General features: G+C 37.3%; 1 protein-coding gene and 1 pseudogene across 11 annotated transcripts in view; both read left to right on the forward strand.

Annotated features, from left to right (window-relative positions):
* The window catches only part of Rbp6 (RNA-binding protein 6), a 1,109,038-nt gene that overhangs the window by 585,209 nt on the left and 496,135 nt on the right, over positions 1 to 27,694 (forward strand). For all 11 annotated transcript variants that reach the window (XM_074128249.1, XM_074128251.1, XM_074128246.1 and 8 more), the window contains one exon: positions 16,295 to 16,336. In XM_074128249.1, coding sequence (XP_073984350.1) covers positions 16,295 to 16,336 — 42 coding nt within the window. The remainder of the gene's footprint in view (positions 1 to 16,294; positions 16,337 to 27,694) is intronic.
* LOC141454229 (uncharacterized) lies at positions 16,347 to 19,767 on the forward strand (annotated as a pseudogene).

Raw genomic sequence — 27,694 nt, forward strand, 5'->3', positions numbered from 1 at the left:
AACTTAGTTAATTACCATAAAATATTGCTGCCATAATGTCAATTTAATTATCATTATCACAGCTAACAAAGATTATAAATATTGTAGACTATTGGATTTACTTCTAGAATTTTCTTCATAGTAAAGATTATTTAGGGGGAAAAAAAAGAAGGCAATTAATTGATTAAGATAATACTTTCTGCCACACCTCTATTGATTACAACCAATTGAAGTTGCCATTCTTGGAGTAATGGTGCTCAGATTAATTCCTATTAAATTTGATAGGTTATGGGCGTGTCTTTTTGTTAAGTGTGGGCGTAGTCTATGTGATTGGACTTCTAATAGTACCCTGGATGTTCTTACTAAACACCTTCTTCATTCATGTCTTTTTTTTTTTAATCTTAGTCTGTGATTAGTTACTCAATAATGGAAGAGAATTAAGAGTACGTGAGGGAATAAGTATGCGATTTTATGATTCGCGAAGAGGGCTCTCTCTTAAGAAGTAATGGCGTCACAATGCTGCAGCTCAACCGATAGTCTTAAATAATTAAACCGTACAAGCAGTTTCAATGCAGTAATTGGACATCTTTGCGTGTTATGCTTTTCTTCGTTGAATTTCAGATGAACGGATACGGGTACTGAAGGTACTCAATTTTTTTTGTTATAACTTCACCTCCAAGTAAGTGTTGCAGTGTTCCAGAGGATGGAAGCAGTATCTGGAACCTAGAAAGTTCTTCTAGACTATATGGCAGATCAAATAGGTTTATTATTTTGGGGTAAATAGAAAATTAGGCGTCTCTTTTGTTATTCGAGTACCTGCTGGTCGGCTGTTGACACTGATCTGTCCTAAGCTTCCCCATGAACGGACGGTTTTTTTTTCCAGCATTCACCACTTTAAAATGAGCTCAATGGGTTTTTCAGCAATCTAGAATGCTAACTAGGGGTCTACGCAGAGCTTTGATAGTAAGATCATTCTGTGACTTTTTATAGGCTACTGAAGTATTCATTACTGCGCATCAAGGTCTGAAGAAGGTCATCTTTATTTTAGGGAGGGGGATCTCTGCTAATTTTCATTTGTAGAGTTCTTGATGGACAAGGAATTAATCAAGCATTTATCTCTTGATGGATTGTTTTTGGCGTGAGAGGATTGATAAGTTTCAAATAAGTTGAAAATGTTATTGGGTATACAGTACTGCTGCAATATCCTTGGTTTTATCCACCATATCACGCATGTACAACATATCCCTCGTATCAACCCATCCATCAGTGTAGCGTGTGACAGAAACATTAAAAGTGAAAGTCAAATTCTCTAAACCATCCAACTCCATCATTGATGAAAATCCGTAACCTATCGAGGGGAAAAAAAGTACTCTGCTGTGATGGATACTTTTTGTATAAAAATGATAGAATATTTGGCGTTATAAACGAAATAATAATGGAAATCAATATCAACTGATAAATTTCTTACGCAAAGTTGTACTTCCGGTAGAAAGATTATGGCCAAAATCTTGGGATTAGAAGCGAAATTGGTCAACTTTCAGCTGCATTTCGTTTCAGGAGGCCCTCAAAAAGATTATTTCCGGTAGAAAGTTGATTCCTAAAATTTAGACGCGATAACAATACTTCCTCTTAGAAAGATAAAGTGAAAATATGCGGCAAGATGGGTGAAGGAGAGATAGGGACTCAAGAGGAAAACGTCGCACGATTGTAAACGCTGCGTCCTCGGCTGGTGACGTTATTAAGGTGACGTCAAATTTCCGGGGAAAATGATTTTTAGAAAATGGTGTATGATCAAAATATTTCTTTTATTTTTTCTTTTTTTTTAATTTATTTGCTATTTATAATCTACAAAGAATAAAATGTAATAAGTGAATATGATGAAAGGAGACTTTATGACTGGATCAGCTTGAGGAGAGAAGCTGCCCACCGGCAACACTCTCGCTGGAGTTTCTTGTACTATTGAAGCTGGTCACGAGGCCAACAGCGTTTCAATCGTCGTGGAGGACAATCTGGAATCGTTGTGGAGGCAAGATTTTGAACAAGAGGATTTGTACAGAATGGAAGAGAGTCAAAGAATTTTCTATTTTAGATTTAGATTCGTCAGTTACGTATGAGATTTTGAGGTCGTTATGGAGGGTGGAGTTAGAGGCATAAAATGGAGAATTCGTAATCTGAAGGAGTACTTTGGATTGGAAGGACTGGATCTTTTGTGAATTGGAATGTTTGGTTGTACCCCACAGTTCAAGTCCGTAAGTCCAGATCGGTTTTAAGTACGCTGTTGTTCCAGTGGTAGTTTGGATTGTCTGCCAATTAGTCGCCGTAGTAATTTGTTTCGTCGGTTGAGTTTCATAAAATATTTCTAAAATAAAAAAATGATATATAGGGCTAAAACATTTTAATTCGATTGAGTATATATCGAAGGGCTCAAAACCGTTTAAATCAGCGGTCTCGAACTCAAATAAACCACGGGGCCACTTGGTGCAACAGGCAAGATTCATGCGGGCCACAATATATTTACAAAATTTTTCCCTAGTTTTTCCAATATCTGCATTCTCAGAGACTGAGAACAGACAACCTTCATTAAGGCAGATAGATGTTTATCTAGTTAGTCTTGATCTGTGTGCAGTTTTATATACTTTCCTGGACGGAAATTGGTGCTCACACGAGGACGTACTCCAAACATTTGAACAACAAACATTTTGGGATATTATTCACCTAAATAAGAATATATTTTGGAAATTCCTACTTCTTCTTTTAAAACGGAATCATTCTGGAATTCCACTGAGAGCGGCAGACAGACATATCGCTTCTAAACGTCGCCGGAACTAAGTCACCGCGTTACTACAAGCCCACAGACCCCCAAGGAAAGGCTCTGGGCCATGTGTATACTCGTCTTCAGTAGATAAACGGAAACTGGTGAATTGTGTGTACGATTAAGCGCTATTTCCTTCATAGAAAACGTTTTACTATTTTTCATTTTATTTCAGTACATCGTGGGCCACAAGAAATAGACCTCGGAGGCGGCCAGTTTGACACCCCCTGGTGTAAATCACCTATCGAATTCTCGTTCGAGGATCCATGTAGTAGTATTAAAGAATCCAATTTTTTTTTTGCTGGCGATCAAAGACCGGAACCATACTCCATGTAAATATTTCTATGGAGTAATCTTGTTGGTTTAAGTTAGCGATTTTTAATGACATGCAAGCGCAGTCTGTTGGGTAAACCTTCAAGTGCACTTGAATGCCGTCTCACCAACATCACTCTATGCTCTCTACTGTCGGTTCTTTCTTTTTTTTATTTATTTTTATCTCACTAGTGTCTTTTTTTTATCCTTCACTACATCTTGAACATCTGCATACACTTGCATACAGACTACTTCTCATGCGGCTTTTCCCTGTTCTTCTTCCTCTTCTTCTTCCTCTTCTTCTTCCTCTTCTTCAGACGTACACTGACTGTAATCTTGTCTACTTGCTTCACTTATCTTCTTCTTGCCCTCGCTTTCATCCGATGTTCTCCTCTAATAACTGGTGCCACTCAGTCTCCAGTAGCTCTGTACCTTAACAATATCTCAAGCATTTTTCTTTCTTTTTTTATTTCTCTTCCAAGCTTATTCCGTGAGAAGTACGTTCTATTGGAGTTGTCGCTTAGGAAGTAATGTGATCAGGTCTGTCTACTCATTGCCATGTCTTTTTCGTTTTTTTTTTTAAGTGTATGGGACCAAAGTCACATATGGATACTATTGTACCAGATGGAATGCACACTCTCATCCAACTGGTACCAATTTGGTACCTTTGAAGCAGTCAGTCCTGTTACATTTCCTTTTCTAATCCGTCTAATTCAGATTTACGAAATTACAACCTTGAATTACGTTATCTCCATAGATCCTTCGTCTACATTCTCACAAAGTGCAGGTATTTCCTAAGATATTCAGTTATTCGTCAAGACTCTGTAGACTCTTCACTCCATCCACTGTTCGAACATTAACGAATCCATTGGTTTTTTTGGACAACAATCAGCTCTACTAGTTTCAATAGAGCCCTCATGCTACATTCAATCATCTTGTGGGTATATCCTTACGCTTTTGCTCTATAGAAATTAAAGTAATGCCCTATTTTTTAAGCCGAGCTTTACACCCAGCTCTACCAAATTAAGTGTCGTGGACGGAGGCGACTAGCAAACCTACTTTACTACAAATTTCTCATATTAACCACTAAAAGAATAGACCGGGGAGTATAGACCGGGGAATATAGCCTAGTACCGCAATACATCTTAGCTTTGCGGGTCTAGCCTCTAACCGCTCGGCTATCGTGGCGACTAGCAAGCATACGTTACTGCAAATTTCCCTTATTAACCATTAAAGGCGTAGACAGGAGAATATGGCTTAGTACCGCAATTCATCTTAGCTTTGCTGGTCTAGCCTCTAACAGCTCGGCTACCGTGGCGACTAGCAAACATACTTTACTGCAAATTTCTAATATTAACCACTAAAGGTATAGATCGGGGAATATAGCCTAGTACCGCTATACATCTTAGCTTTGCGGGTCTAGCCTCTAACCGCTCGGCTATCGTGGCGCCTAGCAAACATACTTTACTGTAAATTTCTCATATTAACCATTAAAGGTATAGAATGGGGAATATAGCATAGTACATCTTAGCTTTGCAGGTCTAGCCTCTAGCCGCTCGGCTAGTTTTTGTTTTAACCCAGATTTTCAAGCCCAAAAAATACATAAAAAATGGTCCCAAGTAAACGTTTTAGAAAAGTATCACGTCCGAGATTCTTCTCCTACCCCACTTTTTCTGTTATTTTTACTGCATTATCCCATATTCTTGGTTCACAATGTCTGTAGTTGCAAATTTCAATTGAAAACAAAAAAAAACAAACAATTTAACACTATGGGTTTACGCTTCGCTTGTTACTAAAATGCTAAAGGAAAATTTGTGTTTAAGCACAATTAGAGTGGTTGAAAAGTTCTGCTTGAATGTAGAGGACAGGGTGCTACGAACAACTTATGCCCTGAAAGAGCCCCCTACAGCGGAGACACCTAGAGCTGGCAAGTTGAAGAGATGGAAAGGTTTAGCAGATAGATTTAGGGTTGATTTGGAAGGGAGAGGGCTTGGGTGTGCGAGTTAGGGGAGGAATTGTAGTTGAATTCTGTCGCCAGTCAGTAGCGTTGTCTGACAGTGCCCTATTTGCAACCTCAGGGCTGCAGAGTAGAGCGGTAGGAGGGGATAGAGAGGTAGAACTTGTTAGCGCGTGCTTGGTCGTCGTAGGTGTAGTTGAGGGTAGCTCGGGCAAGGATCACCCTTCGGCTTTGATAAAGACCTACTCGGCATCCACTCTGGGCCCTTTATCTTGGGCTGGTTCCCTCTGTATTTAGCCCTTAGTGTGTGCGCGCGTCAGCTCTATACACTCTGTGATTGATTGCATCTTATTACTTAGTGCCCCTGAGGCTCACACAAGATTGGGTCTCATTCCCTTCCCCGATTAAATTGGGACTTGCTAGCTGGAGACGCTTTACGACCCCTAGGTCCGTCATCTTACTTTTACAATCAACCAAGCAAGTACTAGACCCTTACCATTTCTTTTCAACAATTTTTTTTTTATTTCATTCACTTCACTTGATCTTTCGCCCCCCAGATTGATCTGAAAACTATTCACAAAACAAGAAATAGTTTCTTATATAAAAGTTACTGTAATATTCCACTATTTTCCAATCCATAACTATCAGATTGTGTAAGTTTATAAGCCTAAAACAAACCAATAGTTTGTTATTCATGTACATAATTATATTTGATAATTTTCATACTTATCAGCAGATCAAATCCCTTAATTTATACAATTTTAGAACCGGTCTATGCTCATCTTCCTTTTACGTCGTTTTATAAAATCTCTTTTTAATTAAATTCTAGTTTTCATCCTTTATTCAGGAAAATTAGTAACTTAGTTTCAAGAGAATGGTATTTAGAATACAGAGAAAAGAACAGTAAGTCAAAATGAGGCTAGTTTACCCAGATAATCTTTGAAAGGCAGTCTCCTCAGATTTAATGCGGAGGACAATCACGTATCTGCTGTAATTTGAGGTGCCCCTAGACACTCGTACATCATTTACTGTTAGTGTGTTGTCCATCATTTAGGATCTTACCCAGATACAAATATTTATTTGAATTATTTATTAAAATTGAGCACAATAACTAGCAAAAATTTTCACATAATTTTTTAGTTATTGATAGTTTTACTAAATTTAGTAACTTGTACTATCATGTGGTGTCTATAAACTAAAAATTTGAGAATTTATTGTAAATATTGAAAATTAAGGAGCAGTCAATTATTTTCCTCTCTAAATTTTGGTTCTATTAGTTGTCTTTTATTTTGTTTTGTCATTTGATCAGTTATCTTTTTATTATAAGAAGCAATATACTTTTTGTTTTCAGTTTAATTTTATGATATGTTATTATATTGTATTTAATTTAATTTGTTTGGAACCCCCCCCCCCCCCACACACACTAGACTTAAAAGAACAGAACTGTACAGACCGCTATCGACTACTTAAAAGACTCTTAGGCTGGAAACATAGTGGAGCGGCGAGCAAAGCGGCGAAAACAAACACACAAGTTAACCGTATGGGACCGCGCATAGTGGAGAGCAAAGCGAAGATAGAGCAACGCTATCTATAAAGAGTGGAGCAAAGCGTTATGACATGTTTGATTTCTTCGCTCTCATCGCGCTCAATTTTTGAAGGTTATTGCTCACAGGTTATGGATATTGATACATTTATTGGTTTAGTTTGTTTAAAGAAACCTATGTGGGACCACAGTATTTGCAAAGCTACAATAGTTTTTAACAATAGTTAAAGTTAATTAACAATTAGTAGCTAATGGAGAATTCAGGTAATTTTTGCTACATTTAATTTGGTTCTCAATCCCTTAATGCTAACTTTCATCTAAATACTAGGCAAAATTAAATTATATATTCACGTCCTACTACTTCTGATCAGAACGAATTCTCCAATCCTTCTTCTGTAGCGTCGTACTACTCCAGTTTTTCAGATGAACAACATTAATTTACGACAAATCATGGAGTAGTGATTTAATAAAATTATTGGTTTTTTTTAATTGACTAATTTCTTTTTATCTGCATATATTTCTATTTTTTTATTTATTTTTTCTAACCTTAAAGTAACTGCTAGGATTAATGGGGTTACGCAGATTTGTATTTAGTTAATATTGTGCCTAACTTTTGTTATGAGTTGTATTATTCAAAAACAATAAAATTTGATTTTGATTAATGGGGTTACACTGAACTAGTTTGTAGTCAAATGTTGGTATAGACATTCGAAAATACGCATGAAACTTGCCAGGATGCTCCCGAAGTTGTTGGTACAAGTGATGAAATTCACCAAGTTCATTTCTAGACTTATTTATGTCATGTACACTGCAGCTCCTACTACTAAGCTGCTGCAAATACCAAAGTTCAACGAAGAATTTTCATATAAAAATAGTTCCTCCATCTTGTTTTGTCGAAAGAAGTACGCGTCTAACCTCGTCACTATGTGCATGCGACTCTTTGCTCGCTGCTCGTCAGTCTCTTTGATCTGAAGCTGCTATCATCGCCGCTCCACTATGTTTCCAGCCTTAGGCGATAGATCAAAACTCTCTCTGGACAACAAAAGACTAATTTATACTTCTATTTTGAAATCCATCTGGGCGTATGGAATAGAGCTGTGGGGTTCAACCAAACGCTCCAATCTCGCCAAAGGATTCAATCTCTTCAATCAAAAATACTTCGAACTACAAGTAAACGCTCCACTGACCTTAACATTCCTTTTGTCCACACAAGTCGCTGAAAATAAGATACTGAAAACTCCATTTCAGCCTGCAATCTCATACAAATCCTCTAGCTAAAAATCTTTCTTCTAGAACTCTTCCTGATAATCCGGACAAGACGCCTTAAGAGACAGTGGCCTCCAGATCTACTCTCTAGTGAAGAGAGTGGACTAATAGCCTAATATTTTGGAGTGTTACCACTGCGGTAACTTCTCCACTCGTATACCTCTGTAATTTATAGTTCTGTTATCACTATCACTTATAGCGCCAACGCGCTGATTGGAGCAAAAATAAACGCCAAAAAAAAAAAATAATAATAATTTGTAACCAATACTTGTTGCATTGGGTAATACCCTGAAAACATATAAAACTATACTGAACTAAGAACTATTTTAATAAGTAAATTTATCATAAAGTATAAATTAAGTTCTCGAAAATTTGAGAAGAAGTAGGAGGAAAAACTAGAACTTTGAAGTGGATAACAAAAAGAAACTGTGTGGATACAATCTAAGAAATGAAAGCCTAACTTTCAGGAAATTAAGAAAGCAGGAAGTTAATATAATTGAATATGTTTCAATTTAGTTGAAACAGGAAGAATATCCAACATCAATGATTTAGAAAGATGATAAAACTGTTAAAAACTTTAGTTAAAAGAATATCTTTGATTTTAATCGTCTTAGAACATAGGTTTTATTGTAAATCTGGGCCCAGTTTCGAAGTTTCTACCAGTATCAGAGGTAAATTAATCATCAGTTTGTAGAGATTCTGGACGTTAAGTGTTTGAGTAATGTTTTAGAATTTAGTATTTTAAATGTTAAAGTTGCATTTTATTCGTGGGGCGCCCGAAATTTAAGCAGAAAACGTGGAATTTTACTAGTTTTGGTTTGTACTAGGAAATAACTATTATTTTAGAATAATTGTTATAATTAGAATACTGGGATGAAATTTCGAAACCGTGTCTTCCGGAAGATACAAATTACGATGCGTGTTTATCACTAATAAAATCAAAGATCCACACTCTGCGGCTTTTAATCACATCTTCCAAAAGAATATCCTTTTTTGGAAGATGCAAAGAATTTACTCATTGATTGAAAGGGTTGAAAAAAAATAATCCTGATATTTCTTTTCCTTGAATGAAAAGACATCCTGAGAAAGGAAAGGAAGGTAGAATAAATGTCCCTGATGTCTCCCCTGGGGAAGTGAATAAATTGAAGTTAGGGACTGTAGAGAAGTTGGCTGATTGAAATTGAAGTGATTGTTACCAAAATCTACTCCATCTTAATTTAGAGGGTTTTTTTCTTTTATCAGAATAATTATGTTACTTTGTTGCTGATCAGCTAGAACTAGGTTCTCTCTCTCTCCTCTGGCTCCACGGCCCTCGAAGGACCTTGACCCTCCTCTATCACCTTTCTCCACTCCTCTCTCTCTCTCTCTCTCACCAAAGCAGTTCCTCCTCCATGTTCTTGCTCCCAGATTACCAGCAGGTAATCGCTAAGCCCAAAATAGTTGTAAACATTTTATTTTATAACTTGTAGGCCCTACGTGTATTGTGTGATTGTTACGGGGTGTCAGTTGTAAGTGTTGTTCATGTTGTTAGGCTTGGGGATACCCGCAGGGACGCCAAGATCCCTGAAGAAATGGCTAGTCCATTTCCCCCTACGGGTGTAGTGATATAAGTAGATTGCCTACAAGTTGTTTTATTGTAGACTGACCACTTCAATACTATATTTCCGGAAAATTTTTCAGCTGGAAAAGGTACATCCGGTTTTTTTTTTGGATTTTCATCCATCTTCAGGCATTGATTTCTTCTGGTTTCTGCATAGAACTTTTGATTTCCCCCTCAAAATGTCTGATATTTTGGCACCAAATTCTTTGAATTTAAGATTTCAAATGAACCTATCTTCGAACGATGGATGAAATACTGAAAAATAAATCAGTATAATGGAAAAGACTTCAATAATTACTGATCTAATAGTTTTTTTTTTTCAGTCAGAAAAAGGTTTTTCTGAAAAAGTAGATATTTAAACATTCACGAGTTTTAAATAACATCATAAATGAAAAGATCTAAACATTTCTGCTCAATTTAAAGTAAGTTAAATTATAAAGTAGATTTTATCATTTAAGTACGCCCTGGGCTTTCTTAAAATCACGAACACCCCCACCCAGAAATCCATCATCATACTTCCATTTCTTCGTGGGGGTGAGAAAAAAAAAAATCCTTCAAAGAGCATGTTGAAGTAAGCATAGAATGAAAGTCGACTCAGAAATTGAATTTTATATAAATCTAGTTGACTTTAGCTTATCAGAGAGGGCTAGAAGATAATTTGAAATTCATGCCTCAGTGCTCTGCTTCAGCTATCTGAAATTACACTGAAATCTAGTCGCAGGTTTTCAACATATAGCCCAGCCTTGGAAGGAGAAATATTTGGGCATAAAAGTTTGTAAAGTATTTAAACTTTTTGCTGTTTGAAGTGTGAAATATTTGATCCATTATTGATTTGTTCCTCTTCTGAAGCCACATTGGCACTTTATGTCTCTTTTCTCTAAACAGCGAGCCTTTTTTTTTTTAGAAAAAATTCAGCAGGAAATGATTTTCTTATCTATGGAGAGAACAAGAAGCCAGTTTATTTTCTCCTGCTTCACTAAAATATAGCAGGAAGTGTTGCGATCGTGCAAATTTCCAGATTTTGTTTTGCACCGGAAACGTTGGAAAAAATAAAAGGCAACTAAAAGTGTCATTTATCGTGATTACTCTAAAGATGTTTTCTTTTAATTTCAATTTTTTTTAAACAGAGTCTATCCTATTCACTAAGCGCAGACCCGATCTTGTATCGACATGTCCACACTTCGGGGGACGGATTGTGCCGTGAGCTGCCACTATCAGTATCTTTACTGGATCGTGGGCTGACCTTTACCCCCCCCCCCCACATAAAGGATGGAGTCAATAAAGGGTAAGGCAGCCATTCGAGTGCTATTCCCGCTGTTCTGAAGGGACTCTAAACTCCTCCTGTACAAGGTAGTGGTTAGGCCCATGATACTTTATGCTTGTCCCTCCTGGAGTCTGGCATATCGATCCAATATCGCCTCGCTGCAGATCCTGCAAAATAAATTCCTCAGACTGGTCACAACTTCCCCCCCCCCGCTACAGACCGTATTATAGATTTACACTCTAACACCAACATGGACTATGTAGAACACTACATCAAGTACCTCGCTACTGGTTTCTTCAGTAAGTGTGAATCAAGTCACAACCACCTATGCAGACTAATAGTGGACTCGGTGCACAGGCACAGGAGAGTTAAGGACTCCCTGAAGTAGAACTTTCCATAGAGGCTGAGGGTTTTTCATTGTTTTTTTCCCCCCTCATTACTTACTATACTATATTCTGTAACAGTTTATGAAATTAGCTGGAGGTTATAGTATTTATACTGGAACTCCTTATGTACATACTATGTATATACCTTAAAATGTTAAATAAAGTTTGTTCTATTCAATTTTTTTGTGCTCACAATGAAAATGGTAGTTTTTTCCGTACGATTTTCGTTTCCTTATTCCTGAAACTTGAAGCAATCTTATTGGTGTCGCCTCTAGGCAACAGAAAATGAGGTTCCTGAGGAAAATAGAGGATAAAAATAAAGAGTGACAGGTTCTGGAGCACAACCATACGAGCTTAAAAGTAAAAAAAAAAAAAACTCTTTCTAAATAACGTAAAAAGGATATCCGGATACTTAAAAAGTGTCATAGAGACTGAAAAGAAGTACCCCAGAGGAAGAAGAAGTGTCACCTGGGAAGATATCCATCACAGGTAACTCTTCAAAATAAGGAACTTGTATAGTTTGAGGCCAATAGAATGGCCAGCTGATGAACTTTGTCCAAAAAAGAAACCTCTACACTTAATATTAGATGCAGAATAAGTAAGTTATTACATTCATCGCGCACCTGTAATTCTGTAACTTTTATTTAAAACTCAAATATGGGAAAAAATTGATTTTTAGCTTCCCTCGTTGAGTGTAATTTAAATATAATGTTTGACCTGTTTGACCCCCTAGGAATCAAAAATATGTAGTAACATTTCACCGAATTTAATTTCGTTTGACCCGTTTTCGCCCAAAAATTACACAGTTCATGGTAAGGAAAATTCATGAGAGTATAGTTTTTCACGCATGAAAAAAAAAAAGATTTTCATACTTTAAAATATTACAATGCAAAGGTTACACTAGAAAATTCTTGTCTTTATTTTACCCCCCACACCAAAATATATTTTATTAAATTTCATCATGTTGGTCAGATGTTGTTGTCGCTTGAACACTGTGATTGATTGATCATTGAATAATGATGACCAATGATTGATTTTAACCTATCAGCTGATTGATGGAGCCCTTTTTTTTGGCCCTTTCCATGCAGAGAGAGAGAGAGAGAGAGAGGAAAAATGGAAGGGTTATGTGGAAATTTAGTCGAGTCCAGATTTTCACTAATTACAAACAAGATTAATGATTATATACCGGGACAATATATCATTGTGTCTTCTTATATATAAATATATATAACATTTCGCCATTATATAATATTGATTTCACTCAGTTTTATTTAAAAGAAAATAATTGACGTAAAAGCTAATTACTGATAAGTTAGTTATGGATTACTATAACATTATTTGAAGTATTTTTTACAAAATTAAATAATATCGCATAACTGTAATTGAACATGCAATGTTTGTGCATAAAATATGATACAGTATTGTCAATATTCTGAAATGCACATTGTAATAGGGATGTGTACGCCCATTATCTATTCCTGTCAATGTGGCATCTTAGTATGACAATTGAAACAGTTCAGTTAAACATATAGATCCATGCATAATTATACATAATGTATGATAGATTGTCATGCTTATCGGATGATTATCATGCTTATCGGGTGATTGTAATGCTTTAAAAAAAAAAAAAAAAATCTGATGTAAAATATTCGTCCAGCACCATTTCTAGGATTATATTTTATTACTTCCGCTAATCCTAAATTTTATTTATTTACTCAAAAAAAGGGATTTTACAAATTGGCCTTTATTCCTATTTAAAGTAAAGTAAAGTAATCGCCAATTTTTTCAGGCGGGGCTTAACATCCAACTACCATTTACTAGGTGTCGTGGACGGATGCGACTAGCAAACGTACTTTACTATTTCTCATTTAACCATTAAATAAAATCCAAGGCCAAAACCGGGAATCGAACCCAGTACCACAATGCATATTGGCTTTGCAGGTCTCGCCTCTTAACCCGCTCGGCTACCGTGGCGCCTTTATTCCTATTTCTCCTGCTAGTCTGTACTTTTCTCTTTTCATAACTTTACTCAGCGTTATTCAAGAAACTGGTTAGTCGTTAGTGGTTTAAATCTTGATATGTACTACATTGATTTCGTTGGTAGGGTTTTTGGTCAAAATTTTCTATCGAAAGTTTTCAGTCTACTGAATCAATTTTCCTGTTTTCACGAACTTTCACGAAAACCCAATGATTTTCTTTGGTAGAGCTACAATTTTCTCTCCCATAAAAAAAAAAAATGCGCCTTCCGGAGCATTTTATTTCACAAATTAGACACGATCATTGCACTTCTTCTTTCTAGGTTTAAGAGAAGGGATCAAATACTTCTCAGAATTTTTTCTCTGATCGTAAACTATCTTTACTGGAATAGCATAAAGCTGGGAAGAATTTACTCTAGTCTGTTGGGCAGATCTCAGTTAAGTCCCAGGGCATTCTCTTTACAATAGGGATAGACATAGAAATTGAATTGTTAGATAGTGTTGCAATCGAGCTGGGTTGCGCTATGATATTTTTTGGAACCTTGAGACCAAAGGAGATTGTAGTACAAAAAGAACTAGTAGGGGAATCTCTTTAATATAGGGGCGGTTTCGTCTACTAGATCTAAAATGGGAATGGCACAATAAGCCTCTTGTGGTTGCGGTGCCATGGAGTGTAGGTAGGTCGTATCCTGTTTTCTATTCTATTCTAGGAATTGAATGGGTATAGCTAAGAATGAAATACAACCAGGAGGTTAAAACTCTTTCACATCCTTGCAGTTTGCAGTTGGCTTGGCTTATAAACAATTCCATAAATTTTGATCCTGAAATAGGTTTCATATTGTGAGCCAGACTTTGGTCTGGAACTAATGAAATAGGGCTGTCATGCGTTTCTTTGCGCGGGTGAAAGACACAATGAAATCATTTATGGTCTGGCTGCGTAATTCTTGCTTATGGAGGCCCCAAGTCCAACGTTGGTCTAAATTAACGAATTATTGTTAATCCAGAAATACAAATATATGTTTATTGAGCGAGTTTTGTGGGTAAAAATTATTTCTTTGGAAAATTGAATAACCGTAACCAGGTTTATGATGTGTGAATTGTACCATTAAGAGAATTCTATGGTTGTGCAAATAAAAATAAAAATTGAATGGCCTGTAAAAAGAAGATAGGACGTTAATTTAGTTGTTAAGGTATTTAGCTGAATTGCTTAAATGGAGAGGCTGTGAAGATCTGTAAGCTAGAATATAGAGAGAAAAAAAAGATGTATTTTGTCAGTAAAGAGAATAGCTACAGAAAGATCTCGTTTCCCCTTGTTGTCTGGAGAAGAAGGAACTAAGAGAAGTATAAGAAGAAGAAGAGACTATTTTTGGGAGAAGATGAGGGAACCCTACTACAGCTCATTGTGTAGGTAGTGATGAAGGAGTTTGCTGTGGAGTATAAGGTGCACACAGGAAGTACTAAGTAGAAGAAGAAGTACCGCGAATGGTGGTAGCGGAGAGCCAAGTATTGGCGGATGCTGTCGGGGGGGGGGTATACTTGTGTGTTAGGATGTAGGGTAAGAGCGGGTGGTTCTCTACCACGTTGAGGGAAGAAAGGCTTAAAGCCTCGGCTAATAAATAGGCACTTGAAGCCTAGGGCACGGCTATACTTCAAGCGAAGAAGTGCCGGGGCCCCGCCGCTGTCGTACAAAACTTGCACACTAAGCCCCCTCCCGGGCCCGTTTGCCTGCCTCCATGCTTCCTTGCTTACTCCGGTGGCAACGATGCCCGCATTACACCTCCATTCTCTCCAATATTTTCCCACGCCCCCTAGAACTCCACTCTCCAACCCTTAGTTACAGACAGACCTGTCCTCTTCCGTTAAACTTTATACCTCCGCGATTTTCATTACCATAATTTAGGATTATCTCAGATATTTTAAAATATCTTTGCCTCCGTAATTTTCTCATTTTTTTTTTTTAATTATTTTTATCTTTAACTTTTCAGAAATTTAATTGGTCTTTTCTTGGTTTTTATTTTATGACAATTTTTAACCTCAAACAACGTTTACTTGCATAATTTAACAATTATATCGGCTAGATGCATTTCAGTTAGTTGTTGGATAAGTTTAGTCCAGGGGTCGGCAACCCGCGGCTCGCGAGCCGCATGCGACTCTTTTATCCAAATTTTGTGGCTCTTCAGCCTGTCCAAAATAAATTTTATATTTCAATTTTATTGAGACAAATAAAAATTTCATTTATTAAAATAAAGATATTTTTTCAAAAAGAATTTTAAATGTGATTGGTTAGTAATTTGAGACAGCGTGCGGTTATCTCACCGATTTCTGTAAGACACCACATCCAAGACGGTTGTCATCTCTAGCTCTACATCGCAGGCCTCAAGAAGCTCTAGACCAGTGGTGGGCAAACTTTTTTAATGGGGGGGCCACAAAGTTTAAGAAATTCTAGAGGAGGGCCAGAATTATAGAAAAAATGCATTTTGTGTTAAAGCTTTTAATCATAATATTATAAAAACATTACAGCATTACACACTTATGTAACTACGCGGCTAGTTTAGCTTCACCTATAGGTTATGCATCTATTATTCTACTAAGTAGAATCTACTTTATACTTCTCGACCGTCAAAACGTAATTATAGCGGGCCATATACTATCCATGTCGATGGACCCTCGGCGGGCCGGATTAAATACTTTCGCGGGCCGTACTTTGCCCATTACTGCTCTAGACCTTTTGGCCTCACCTAAGATGGCGCACTCCAATAAGCTGTGCGTAACCTGTCAATATATTGTACCTGCACCTCCCACCGAAAGATTGTACCACACAAGAAGTTAAATCAATCAAACAAATCATTTATTTCTGTCTTCTTGGTAAGAAGAACAATTATTCTTGATCTTGTTCGAATTCGCCGGAAATAAGCCTATTTTTAGGAGAATTTGAGATCATCTGTAAACAAATTTGGTTTTAAAAGTTGCTCTATTGGGTAATTTGTGATTAAGATTTGTATTTCCGTAATAGAGTAGTAATCAGAGCCTATTAGGTACATCTTAAATTTAATTCCAATTTACATTTGGTAACAAATAAAAGCAAAGAAGATAAGTTTTCTGTTACAATGATTTCAAAATGGTTACAATAAATGAAAAATCATTTAAAAATTTTCATAGTGAACATAATTTTTAATATTTTCCTCTCTTATTTTTCCAGATTGATCCTAAAGTGGCATTCCCAAGAAGGGCACATCCGAAGGTAAGAGCTTACTTAATTTTTCATTAACTCATCAAAAATTTCATGAATCAATTAATTGCAATAAGGATTTAGGTCAAAAAAATTGATCAACGATGTATAACCATGTGTTAGCTTCACGGTTTATCATTGAAAGGTTCTGTATCAAAAGACAACCCAGCATTCAAAGGATAAGCAGAATATCAGCCCGAATTTTTACCGACAAGTTCTGGCACAAGAAGAGGAGCCCGATATTAGTAAACCAGTTCAGCCAACTATCTCACTTCTCCTTAGAAATAAAACGCTATGATTTGCTCCCTGTTTTCAGTTTTGAGCTGTTGGTTTCTATGGAAAATACTAAGAACATTCATACAAACTTTTTCCAATACAGCGAAAACCATTCAAATTCTTGCAACAACGCACTGCTTCTTAACAAATTACACCGCTTTTTTCCCAACGGATATCAGCTCTTCACAGATGGTTCTAAGAATCAAGACGGTGTGGGATGTGCAATGATTGACCTTTCGGCTGACGTCTCCTTACAATTCAAATTAAATAAGTTCGCTTCCATATTCACAGCCGAATTATTTGCTGTATATCAATGTTTAAAGTATGTAGATTCAATAGACCAATCGCTGGTGTTAATTCTCACAGACAGCAAAAGTGTTCTCCAAAAACTACAAAATTCTGGAAATAATGCTCCCGCTTTAATCTTAAAAACTTCCGAATTATTAAATAATATTCTAAGAAAAGGCAATCGGTACATTTAATCTGGATTAAGGGTCACACAGGTCTGAGAGGAAATGAAATCGTGGATCGTAAAGCCAAGGAAGCGATCTCCCTACAACATACATCGCCATACTCACTGTTGGTCTCCGATATTAAAAACTATGCAAAAGCGGAGTGCTATACAGAATAGCAGCGGACATACGAATTGGCAAAGGCGAGAAAAGGCCAATTTTACACAGCCATCCAATGTAGTGTCCCCAAAAGACCATGGTTTTACAAATACAAATACCACAATAGGAAGTTTGTTAGCACTGTCATTCGAATGAGGTTCAACCACAATTATTCGCCGCACCATCTAGCTAGGATTGGGGTGGAAACATCTCACCAGTGTTCCAGTACTTCAGGAGTAATAGCAGACGCCAACCATCTAATCCTGGAATGTACTAATAATACTAAAGGAAGAGAGCGTTTGTGGAGGGCAGTGATAGCGACGGGATGTCCGTTACCTGCCAATTTAAATACTATTCTGGCAGCTGATGATGGCAGAATTTACACAGAGCTCTTTGAGTTTATAACAAACAACAGGATAACTCTGTAAATATTCAAGATGCTAAAGAAGAAATTAAATAATGGCTGATTTGCTTGCTCAAGAGGCCAATAACAAAGGAAAAAAAAGAAAAAAAAAAGATGTATAAAACAAATTCTAGTTTTTCCTTAAGTCTAAGTCCTATAGATGATCTGGTCCCTAAGAAGAGATCTTGTCATTAAGAAGCAAATTAATAGATTATGACTGAAATTGGTGATAATTTTGCTACTCCACACCAAACGTTTGTAGAAAAAACAACCTGAACGTCGAATAACTGTAACCTGCCTAGATCTTGACTTCGCCACCATGAGTGCTGCTACAAGCAAAGCGTGGGAGTCCAGAATTTTGGCTTGCCTATCCGTTGATGGTGCCCAGTTTGAACAGATTCTTTAAAAAAAAGTAACGTAATTTTGACAATAAACTGAAATTTGTTTTTCATATTTTAAATTACCACAACTTTTGAAAAACCTAACCGATTTCAAAAATTGTTTTTTTGTTTTTTTTTAGGAGCTCAAATACTATAAAAATATGCAACAAAAAATATAACGTTCCATTTGAAAAACAAAAGTTGGATGCTGTATCTCGAGATACAAGGGTTTAAAAAAATGGGTCAATCACTGAAAATAAACTAGACTAAAAATGATTAAATACGTGTTTTTTTATTTTTTCGAAATTTCCCGCCGTTTAAAAAAAAAGTGGGTGGAGCATATAACTCTGGTCACCCTGTTTGTGTACCCTTCATCAGTAACTGAAGTGTTATAGATTATTTCAAAAGGTAACGAGGTTATTGTAGAGGTTATATTTAGAGTTAAGTTGATGTTGATTAGAGGTAAATCTGGTTTTAACATTTACCACTTCCTGTAGGTATAGCGGAAGCTAGATTTATATGTTTTGTGTCTGTAGTAGAATTATTTATATACATATATAAGGGAAAAGTTTGAAAGGAGGTTAACAGGTTTTCCGTGATAGTAGTGCAGGATTTTAGGTAGAAGGATATACCCTAAGGGGTCATAACTTGGTGCAAGATGACCTACACTGGCACACTGCTTATTTTGGGTGAACCCTTTTGGTCTCCCGCCCTCAAAACACAACCTGCAATAGAGAAGCCCCTATTGGCCTAGACTGGACCACATTTCCCTTATCTTGGATTGTATATTTATGCCGTATGTATTGGAACAAAGCTACTTTAACCAAACTTAAAGCACACGTATTGTGTAGAGGAATTGGTTTACTGCAACAGGAATACTTAACAAAACTTAGCATGTGAAACCTGCAGGACCGCAGATTTGGTTGCGCTGTTTTATTGTTGTTATACAGCTGGCGGTCTATTTCCTCTAAGCATTATAGGATTAAAGGAGCGGTTACTAAATACGAAGCAGGTGCCTCTCATTAACTGCATACTCTGGCTAGTTATGTCATTGTTTTAGCCAACTTAGTCAAGCCTTAAGTCCTGGCTTAACAAAAAGAGGTTGTTATATTTTATTACATGCATTTCTTACGAATAAAAGAGATGAAATCTATTGAGAACATACATCTACTTTACTTTTTTACAACAATTATCTAGCTCTTTTAACTTAAAAACAGTCGTCCATGTTTGTGTGCCCCGGAACTCAAGAAGAAAGTTCAAATTTTGATAAATAGCTTAGTGGACGCCACAATAAGTTTTTGGTCGAAATATAAAAAGCGGAAATACCGCTTTAATGAATAGATTTTTCATTTTAAGTTTTCCCAAAAACGGCTCCTGGGATTTCCTTTTAAACATGGTGTTCCAATTGTATATTTGGAGGTCCTATAACGTTTATTTTGTAACATTAAAGGCACTTCTATAATAAAGGGATAGTCAAAGTGCCCTATAAAGTGTTATCATCTTATCATTGTTCTTGTTGATAAAATTTGGATCTAAATTTCTTTTTTGGAAGTGAAAAATCAGCAGAATAAGACCCCGCCGATTTTATAAGTAAAAATTTGAGAATTTTAATAAGACCACATCAGATTTTGGCCCTATCTTTCAGAGTCATGCAGTACTCTAAAAACGAAGTTTTTCTAGAGTAATAACTTAACTAAGAGTAGTAAAGTAATTGGTCTATCTTTTTTCAGGCGATTCTTAACGTCAAAACTACCAATTAGGAATATTGGACGGGATCGGAACAACTTACTTGACTGTTTTCTTTTTTCCTCAATATATATATATATATATATATATATATATATATATATAAGTAGGTAAACGCTGGATTTGAACCGGTGATCTCCAACTTACAAAAACCTCGCTTTGTTAATTACTAGACCAGGGATGTCAAACTCAATTAAACCACGGGTCACTTGGTGCAGCAACAGGCAAGATTCACGTGGGCCACAACATATTTACAAAATCTTGTTAAATCTATATTATTATTATTTTTTAATCAGTTATTTAGTCACAATCAACGCATTGCGTTACAAGCAACAAAGGTAACAATGAGCAACCTATCACACATATTAGAGTGGAGATGTTACCCAGCGGTAACACTCCAAAAGCATTCTAAATTCTACTGACTCTCTTCATCAAAGAGGAGATCGCGATCGCGAAGCCACACTGTCTTTTAAGACTGTCCTAGAAGTGTTGTCTGGAAATGTTCTGGAAGATAAGATGTTGTACAAGTGGGATTGTGATGTGATTGAATGCTAAGATGGAATTTTCTGTATCGTGTTTCAGCCACTTCTGTTGCACGAAAGGAATGTTTCATGTCTTTGTGAATGGTTTGGATTGGTGACGTAGAAAGGAAGCGTTTACTATAGAGCGAATATAATTAGATTGAATTCACCTTTTAATGAATAGATAAGTTAAATATGCATAATACTGCTATCTGACAAGCCAATATAAATCTATATTCTGAAGTGAGGGATTCTGGAATATGGACAAGATAATTAAAACACTTTACAAAACGAAAATTAACCACTTTTTTACCGGAAACTTGGCCGGCGCTTTCCTCGTTCTAGTTTTCCAGCATCTGGATGCAGAGACTGAGAACAGACAATCTTCATTAAGGCAGATAGATGTTTATCTAGTCTCAATCTTGATCTGTTTGCCGTTTTGTTTAATTTCCTGGATGGAAGTAGTTGCTCACACAAGGACGTATCTCCAAACATTTGTACAGCAAACATTTTGGGATATTACTCACCTAAATAAGAATATATTTTGGGAATTCCAACTTTTGTCTTTTAAAATCGAATCATTCTGGAATTCCACTGATAGTGGCAGACAGACGTATCGCTTCTAAACGTCGCCGGAAGTAGACAGTGCGTTTATACAAGCCCACTGGGCCCTCCAGGTAAGGCACTGGGCCACGTGTTTACTCGGCTTCACAGGGTTAACAAGGGAATCGGTGTATACGGTATTGCCTCAATCTTCAATAAGCGATATTTTCTTCATAACAATTTTTTTTCTATATTAATTTTATTTCAGAACATCGTGGGCCACCAAAAATTTACCTCCGGGGGCCACCAGTTTGACGCCTCTGCTCTAGACCAACCACATGATCCTTAATTTCATTCCTTTTTTGTTTTTGTTTTTCAGCTTTTGGCGCACATTTCCATTCAGATGCCACAGCATCCTCTGTTAGATGCCATAACTGAAAATCTTTTCCTAATAAAAGTTTCTTAACCTGAAAAAAAGTTACTACTCTGCTATTAAGTTTAGTGTAACATGCTTGTGTGTGAGGTATAAGTTTTAAGCCCTAGGGCTTATCCAAAGTTGACTGCCTGCACCATTGGTAAGGTCCCTAGATGTAATATCCGCTCTGTAGTGGCGGCACTAATGAAGTACCTACTAAGTTGCCGCTCTACCCACTTCCCTTTACACTTAATTCTCAGTTTCCTTCTGGTGCTGCCCTTCGCCCTTGTCCATATTCACCATCTGCCAGCATCTTCACTTCATAAGAGAGGATCAACGGCAACCCTTTCGTGTACTCTCTTTTCGTTTCCCATCCACCCACCCACTACCCGAGCCAAACTCTATTCCTTTGCCCTCTCACCCTCAACCTTTGCTTAACTCCCAGGCTTCTCTGTTACGTACTCCTCCTTTTACGAAGTGGAAGAGGCAGAAATAGTTCCAAGCAACGTTTTACCACTGTTATAGCAGCCACTAAAACTGAGTAAAGTCGCTTGCTTCAGCAACAAAGTACGAGCAACCGATAGTAGGAACAAGTAGGGTGGTTGTGTGAGAACGGATATCTGGTGCAGCCGCTTCTCTCACAGCGACCTCAGAGCCGGATGCTACAGAGAATGCTGCTCCATAATCACTATTGCATGTTTACAGCGTATTGAATATTAATGATTAGTTGGGGTATCTATCCAGGTCTCGACATGGGTTCTCCTGAAGGTAATTTATCCCACCCGCACACTTCTCTCTCATCCCACACCATGGTTCCCCCCCTCTCACCCTCTTTAATTTAATGATTTAATTGCAAAGCTGAATTCAAAATTGCAAAGATCACTGAATTCCTGCGTTCGATATACTTCAAATGAAGGAAGGATTGAACATATTACTCCTCATTTCATACTTCTTGGTTGGCAGAATGTGGAAGTACAGATTAAAGTATTTCTTTGGCAGCTTCCAGTCCATCTTCCGCTCTTCCAACTCTTCTTCAGGAATAAATACCCATAATATTTATTTGACAAGAAATAATTGGAATATAAAATCATGATTTGTTTCTCATAATCTTGGTTCATGCAACAATTTTTAGCAACGCATCGTGTGCAATAATTTAGTGTGAAACAAATAAGTAAGATAAGATATTAATATAATAGATGGGACGGGCACGGCACCGCAGCCACAGAAGACTTATAGTTCCAGCCCCTTCTTAGTTCTAGTAAGCGAACCCTCCCCTCCTAAAGAGGTTGAGGACTTTCCCTACTAGTTCTTTTTGCGCTACTATCTCCTTCAGCCTCAGCGTTCCAAAGGTTTCATAGCGCAAACGCTCGATTGCAACGCAATCGAACAGCAGGTGAGAGACCGTTTCCTCCTCCTCTTCCTGACATAATCTGCACAACGGCTCCCACAACCAGCTGATAAGCCCCCACCTTGCTTCTTGAACCTACCGTGCCCCTATGGCGGAAATAAATGATGCTCCCGATTCTCTGGTGAAGAATGTAACAAAGAAACCACTTAGAATGGTTTAATATAAACAATTGTTTACCAACTCCAGATGAATCTGGATTAATTGTAACTAAATTGGTGTTAATCTTTTTATGATTGTTTAAATTGATAATTTAATAAAAAGAGGAAGGCGCCACGGTAGTCGAGCGGTTAGAGGCGAGACCTGCAAAGCTAAGATGTATTGCGGTACTAGGCTATATTCTCCGGTCTATACCTTTAATGGTTAGTATGAGAAATTTACAGTAAAGTATGTTTGCTAGTCGCCACGGCAGCCGAGCGGTTAGAGGCGAGACCTGCAAAGCTAAGATGTATTGCGGTACTAGGCTATATTCTCCGGTCTATACCTTTAATGGTTAGTATGAGAAATTTACAGTAAAGTATGTTTGCTAGTCGCCACGGCAGCCGAGCGGTTAGAGGCTAGACCCGCAAAGCTAAGATGTATTGCGGTACTAGGCTGTATTCTCCGGTCTATACCTTTAATGGTTAATATGAGAAATTTGCAGTAAAGTATGTTTGCTAGTCGCCACGATAGCCGAGCGGTTAGAGGCTAGACCCGCAAAGCTAAGATGTATTGCGGTACTAGGCTATATTCCCCCGGTCTATACCTTTAATGGTTAATATGAGAAATTTACAGTAAAGTATGTTTGCTAGTCGCCACGGCAGCCGAGCGGTTAGAGGCTAGACCCGCAAAGCTAAGATGTATTGCGGTACTAGGCTGTATTCTCCGGTCTATACCTTTAATGGTTAATATGAGAAATTTACAGTAAAGTATGTTTGCTAGTCGCCACGGCAGCCGAGCGGTTAGAGGCTAGACCCGCAAAGCTAAGATGTATTGCGGTACTAGGCTGTATTCTCCGGTCTATACCTTTAATGGTTAATATGAGAAATTTACAGTAAAGTATGTTTGCTAGTCGCCTTCGTCCACGACACCTAATTTGGTAGTTGGATGTAAAGCCCGCCTAAAAAAATAGGCAATTTTGATTACTTTTAATAAAAAGAGAACATCTTCATAATTTTTTTTTACTTTGCCCTTCTCTACAAGGCAAGAAAAAGTACCTAGCGATCGCGTCTAACATTCATTTATCGCATTTTTACCGGATATATCCCTGATATTTTTCAAGAAAAAAAAAAGATAAAGAAAGTTCTTTTACAACTTGGTTTATATGTATGTGAGAGATATCTGTTTTAGTCGCCATCATCCGGCCAGACAAATAAGCTTGTGGAACTTAGGAAACAGGAAATACATCTTAAAAAAAAAGAAATAAAAAAACTGAAAAGGTTTTAAATCCAGTAGATTTTCTATCAAAAACCTCTCAAACGATTTTCTTTAAACTTGATTTACTCATTGCTCGCGAGTAATTCTACAATTTTATTGAAAAATTAAATTTATTCTACTAATAAATTAAATGGAAATTTTAAGTTGAAGTTGAGCTTTTGTTTAGTAGGGCATTATTCCATTGAAGATCCATTTCAGTGTAAAACAAGGACATCAACTATTCATTTTTAATAAGGATATAATTTTTAACCATTATTTCTAATTTAAGAACAAAATGGCGGAACGGAAGTGCCTCTTTAGTTAAGAGATTCTCTAGTTTACGGCCACTTTTAATGATTCCATAAATTGAACATGAATTATAGTTGAAGTGAACTGTTTTTTGAGATTCAAGAAAAGCGGAAGTCGTAAGAGTGTTTACATGTTTAGATTATTTTTAAAAACTGATAAATAAATTTACTATGTAATTTTAAAGTGAATTGCATGCAGTAAGAGTGTGGTTTTGGTAGTATGGGAATCTGAGAGTAAAGGGGCAGCCACGGCGGCGATGTTAACTCGAAGAATCGTTGATGCCAATGGGGCGGTTGTTGTAGTAACAGCGGCGACGGGGGCGGTAAGCAAAGAAGGGGAAGTAACGTGTTAATGGAAAGCAATCCCCTACGGAATCAGTAATCATATTAAAGTTGGCAGGTCATTAGCGAGTAATTAGATTGGTGGAAGGCCTTGTGATCCATGTTGGGAGTAGTATCATCGAACCGGAAGTGGAGGCAATGGTGGTGGTGGGTGGTTAGAGTGGTAAGAGTTGGCGGTGGTTTGGGAGAGAAGTTGTTGTATTGGGGAAAAGGTAGATTATACCTTCTCTTCTGTATACCATCAGGCAGAAGGTCTTCTTCCTTGTGCTAGCTAGCTAGCCACCCAGCTCTCTCGCGGGGGGCGCAAGGGGACGTCCTGAAACTCTTGTCGTTGTTGATGTTGTTGTTGTTGTTGTTGTTAGTATGGAACAATTGACGTCGCCTAGAGCGGTACACCAAGAAGTGGCAAGTTTGGCTTTCTCCAGTTCACTTGTCTTCCTGTTCCTTGTATCTGTGTGTGCCTGTATGTGTACGCTTCCGGCTACTCCACTTCAAAACACGTACGCTCACACAGACATACACACAAACATAACTTTCAGTTAGCAAAGCTATATATACAAGAGATAAAGCTAGCCCTTGCTCACTCCCTACCAAAAGCTACCTTACTACCGAGGAAAATAAGGAGTGTTTGGATGGTTTTGGACAAACGGCTGGAATTTTCCTTTCCCCCCTATGGCTGGCTGTTGAGGAGGGGATAACTTTGCCAACACCACAACCGAACTGTGTTGAGTTAGGAGAGGATCCACCATTCCTCCCCTTACAACACAAGCCAATACACAACTCGCAAGTGAATTGTGTTGTTATTGCTGTTCGGCTTGTGCTGCAGCTTGTTGTTGTTGAATGAAGCACTAACTAGAGGTGCTTAGTTGTCCATTTCCAGTAATCAACGGGTCTTTGTGACCGTCATCAGGAAGTATCTTCTTACTGCTTTATCATCCTTTACGATGCACTCATTCAGGAAATTGGAATAAGTACTATTAAAACATGTCACAGAAAACACCAATTCTAGTATTCAATTCGAAATTAAGTTTTATTAGATTTCGGATTGCGCAGATGCAGAGATACGGGTGGCAAAATGTCTGCGCCAAAGGAAGGAAATCTCCCCGTAATTTGCGTGAATGAATATCACCTTTATTTTCAACTATTAACCACTCTAGCGTACGACAAGAACGCATCTTTCTCCCACTGTTGTTGCCATCCGTCTCAAACAACCTGCGAATCCTAATTTTGCTCAGTCATCCCATTTTAGCTTGCTATTCCCATATCGGCAATAACAAATTACCTACTTCCGAGCTAATAAAATGCCTTGGTCTTATTCAGGCAGTTCACTTACTTGGGAAAATGATAAGAATTAAACAGATGTTTTGGACAACTTTTGGATGAATTAACCTTGATGCTTTAGATTTCTGACCAGTAAAAGATGTTTTACCTGCCCAATAACTCCAGTACTCTCAATCCAATTCCTTTTTAAGAAAGAATATCTTTCAACTAGATTTCCCTTACAATAGAATGTCTTCGTCTCGCAACAATATGACGAATTCAGAAAGAAATATCTGGAAAACAAGAGGTTAATGGATTCTTTTTTGGAAAACACTGCGGTTGACTTTCATCTTTTAGACCCCTGGTATTTAACAAAAGTAGGGGGTCGATCTGTGCCAGAGGGGTCGAAGGAAAAACAATTTCAAACCCAATATAGCGAACCTTGCAAAGAAACACCAGGTAAACCCATCTCATTAATTAAGAAACAGTACTGTAGTTACTTTACTTATTATTTAATAAATATTAAGGTATTTAAATTTCAACATTAAAGCTATTTTTCATAAAACTATTAAATTCATAAAATTATACTTTAATAAATGTTTAAAATCATAAAATAAATATACAAACACAGTACCTAATAGATAGTTTTATTTTAATTAACTGAAAATTACTTTTATGGGGGTCTGTTGGAGATTCCGAAAAATTATAGAGGAGGGTCCATGATCAAAAAAGTTTGGCGACCCCCTGATATAACTAATTCAGCTTTGTGTAGAGGTTTTCCATTAAATTGTAAAAAGATAATTGAATACAATCATTATAATAATGTAATAGCTTCAAAGGTAATATTCGAATCAAAGGGCCCATGGAATATAATAAATGTGTAGAAGGAATTTCTATGTTAAGCAGGGATAGGTGCGGCTTTTTTTGTTCAAAAACATGGAGGAAATGTTTAGATTCTATGGTAGGATAGGAGACTTTTGAATAACCACACATTGGGGCGACACATTCCTTTTTATATAGAAGGGTATTCCGGGTTTTATAACTAGAATTTGTTAAATGAATAGGCTGGTCAGTCGAAGTGTGAGGGTATTCTGTATCCGAGTATTAGTATATTGAACTTTAGGAATTAGCGACAGGTCACATAGGGTGAGTTCCGCACCCTTTAAAAACCCAGCCTGTACCCAATAATCCTGGCTGCCATGCCTTTACCCTCGTCCAAAATCCTCCTCAACCCTGCGACACCCTGCCAATTTCTCTCCTTTGTCTTCAAACCCTCCTTTGTGTTCTATACATAATTGAACACAAATTACTACTCCTCTTTTTTTTTGCGTTTCCTTTCTCCATCTCTCTCTTGTGTGTTTGATTCTTGAAATGCTGGTTCTGTGCTGACACCCTACTTCAAATCCTTTTAGTGCTCGGATAACATTCCAGGTCGGTCTTCAGTTATTGTCTATTGATTCGAAACATTTGTTTACACAATTTATTAAATAGACATTTTTTTTTTTCTTGGACTGGATCGACCTTCACCTTCCAGCCAGCGATCTTGCACCTGCGAACTCTCTCTAGTGTCAGAATAGTACCAACAGTCCAACACACCTTTTCCTTGCATCTGAGTACATAGTTAAATCTATTTCAGCATTGATTGTTGATTGTATTAGAAGGGCGGTTCCACCAAAAAGGGGGAAGGAACGCAGGCAATCCAAAATGTCCATTGTTCCCCACCCACAAACCATCTCATGAGAGACACCGGGGCTTTAAAACAACA

Source organism: Rhodnius prolixus, unplaced genomic scaffold (genome assembly GCF_049639745.1).
Source record: "Rhodnius prolixus isolate KJV_2025 unplaced genomic scaffold, Rpr scaffold_9, whole genome shotgun sequence".
NCBI lineage: Eukaryota > Metazoa > Arthropoda > Insecta > Hemiptera > Reduviidae > Rhodnius > Rhodnius prolixus.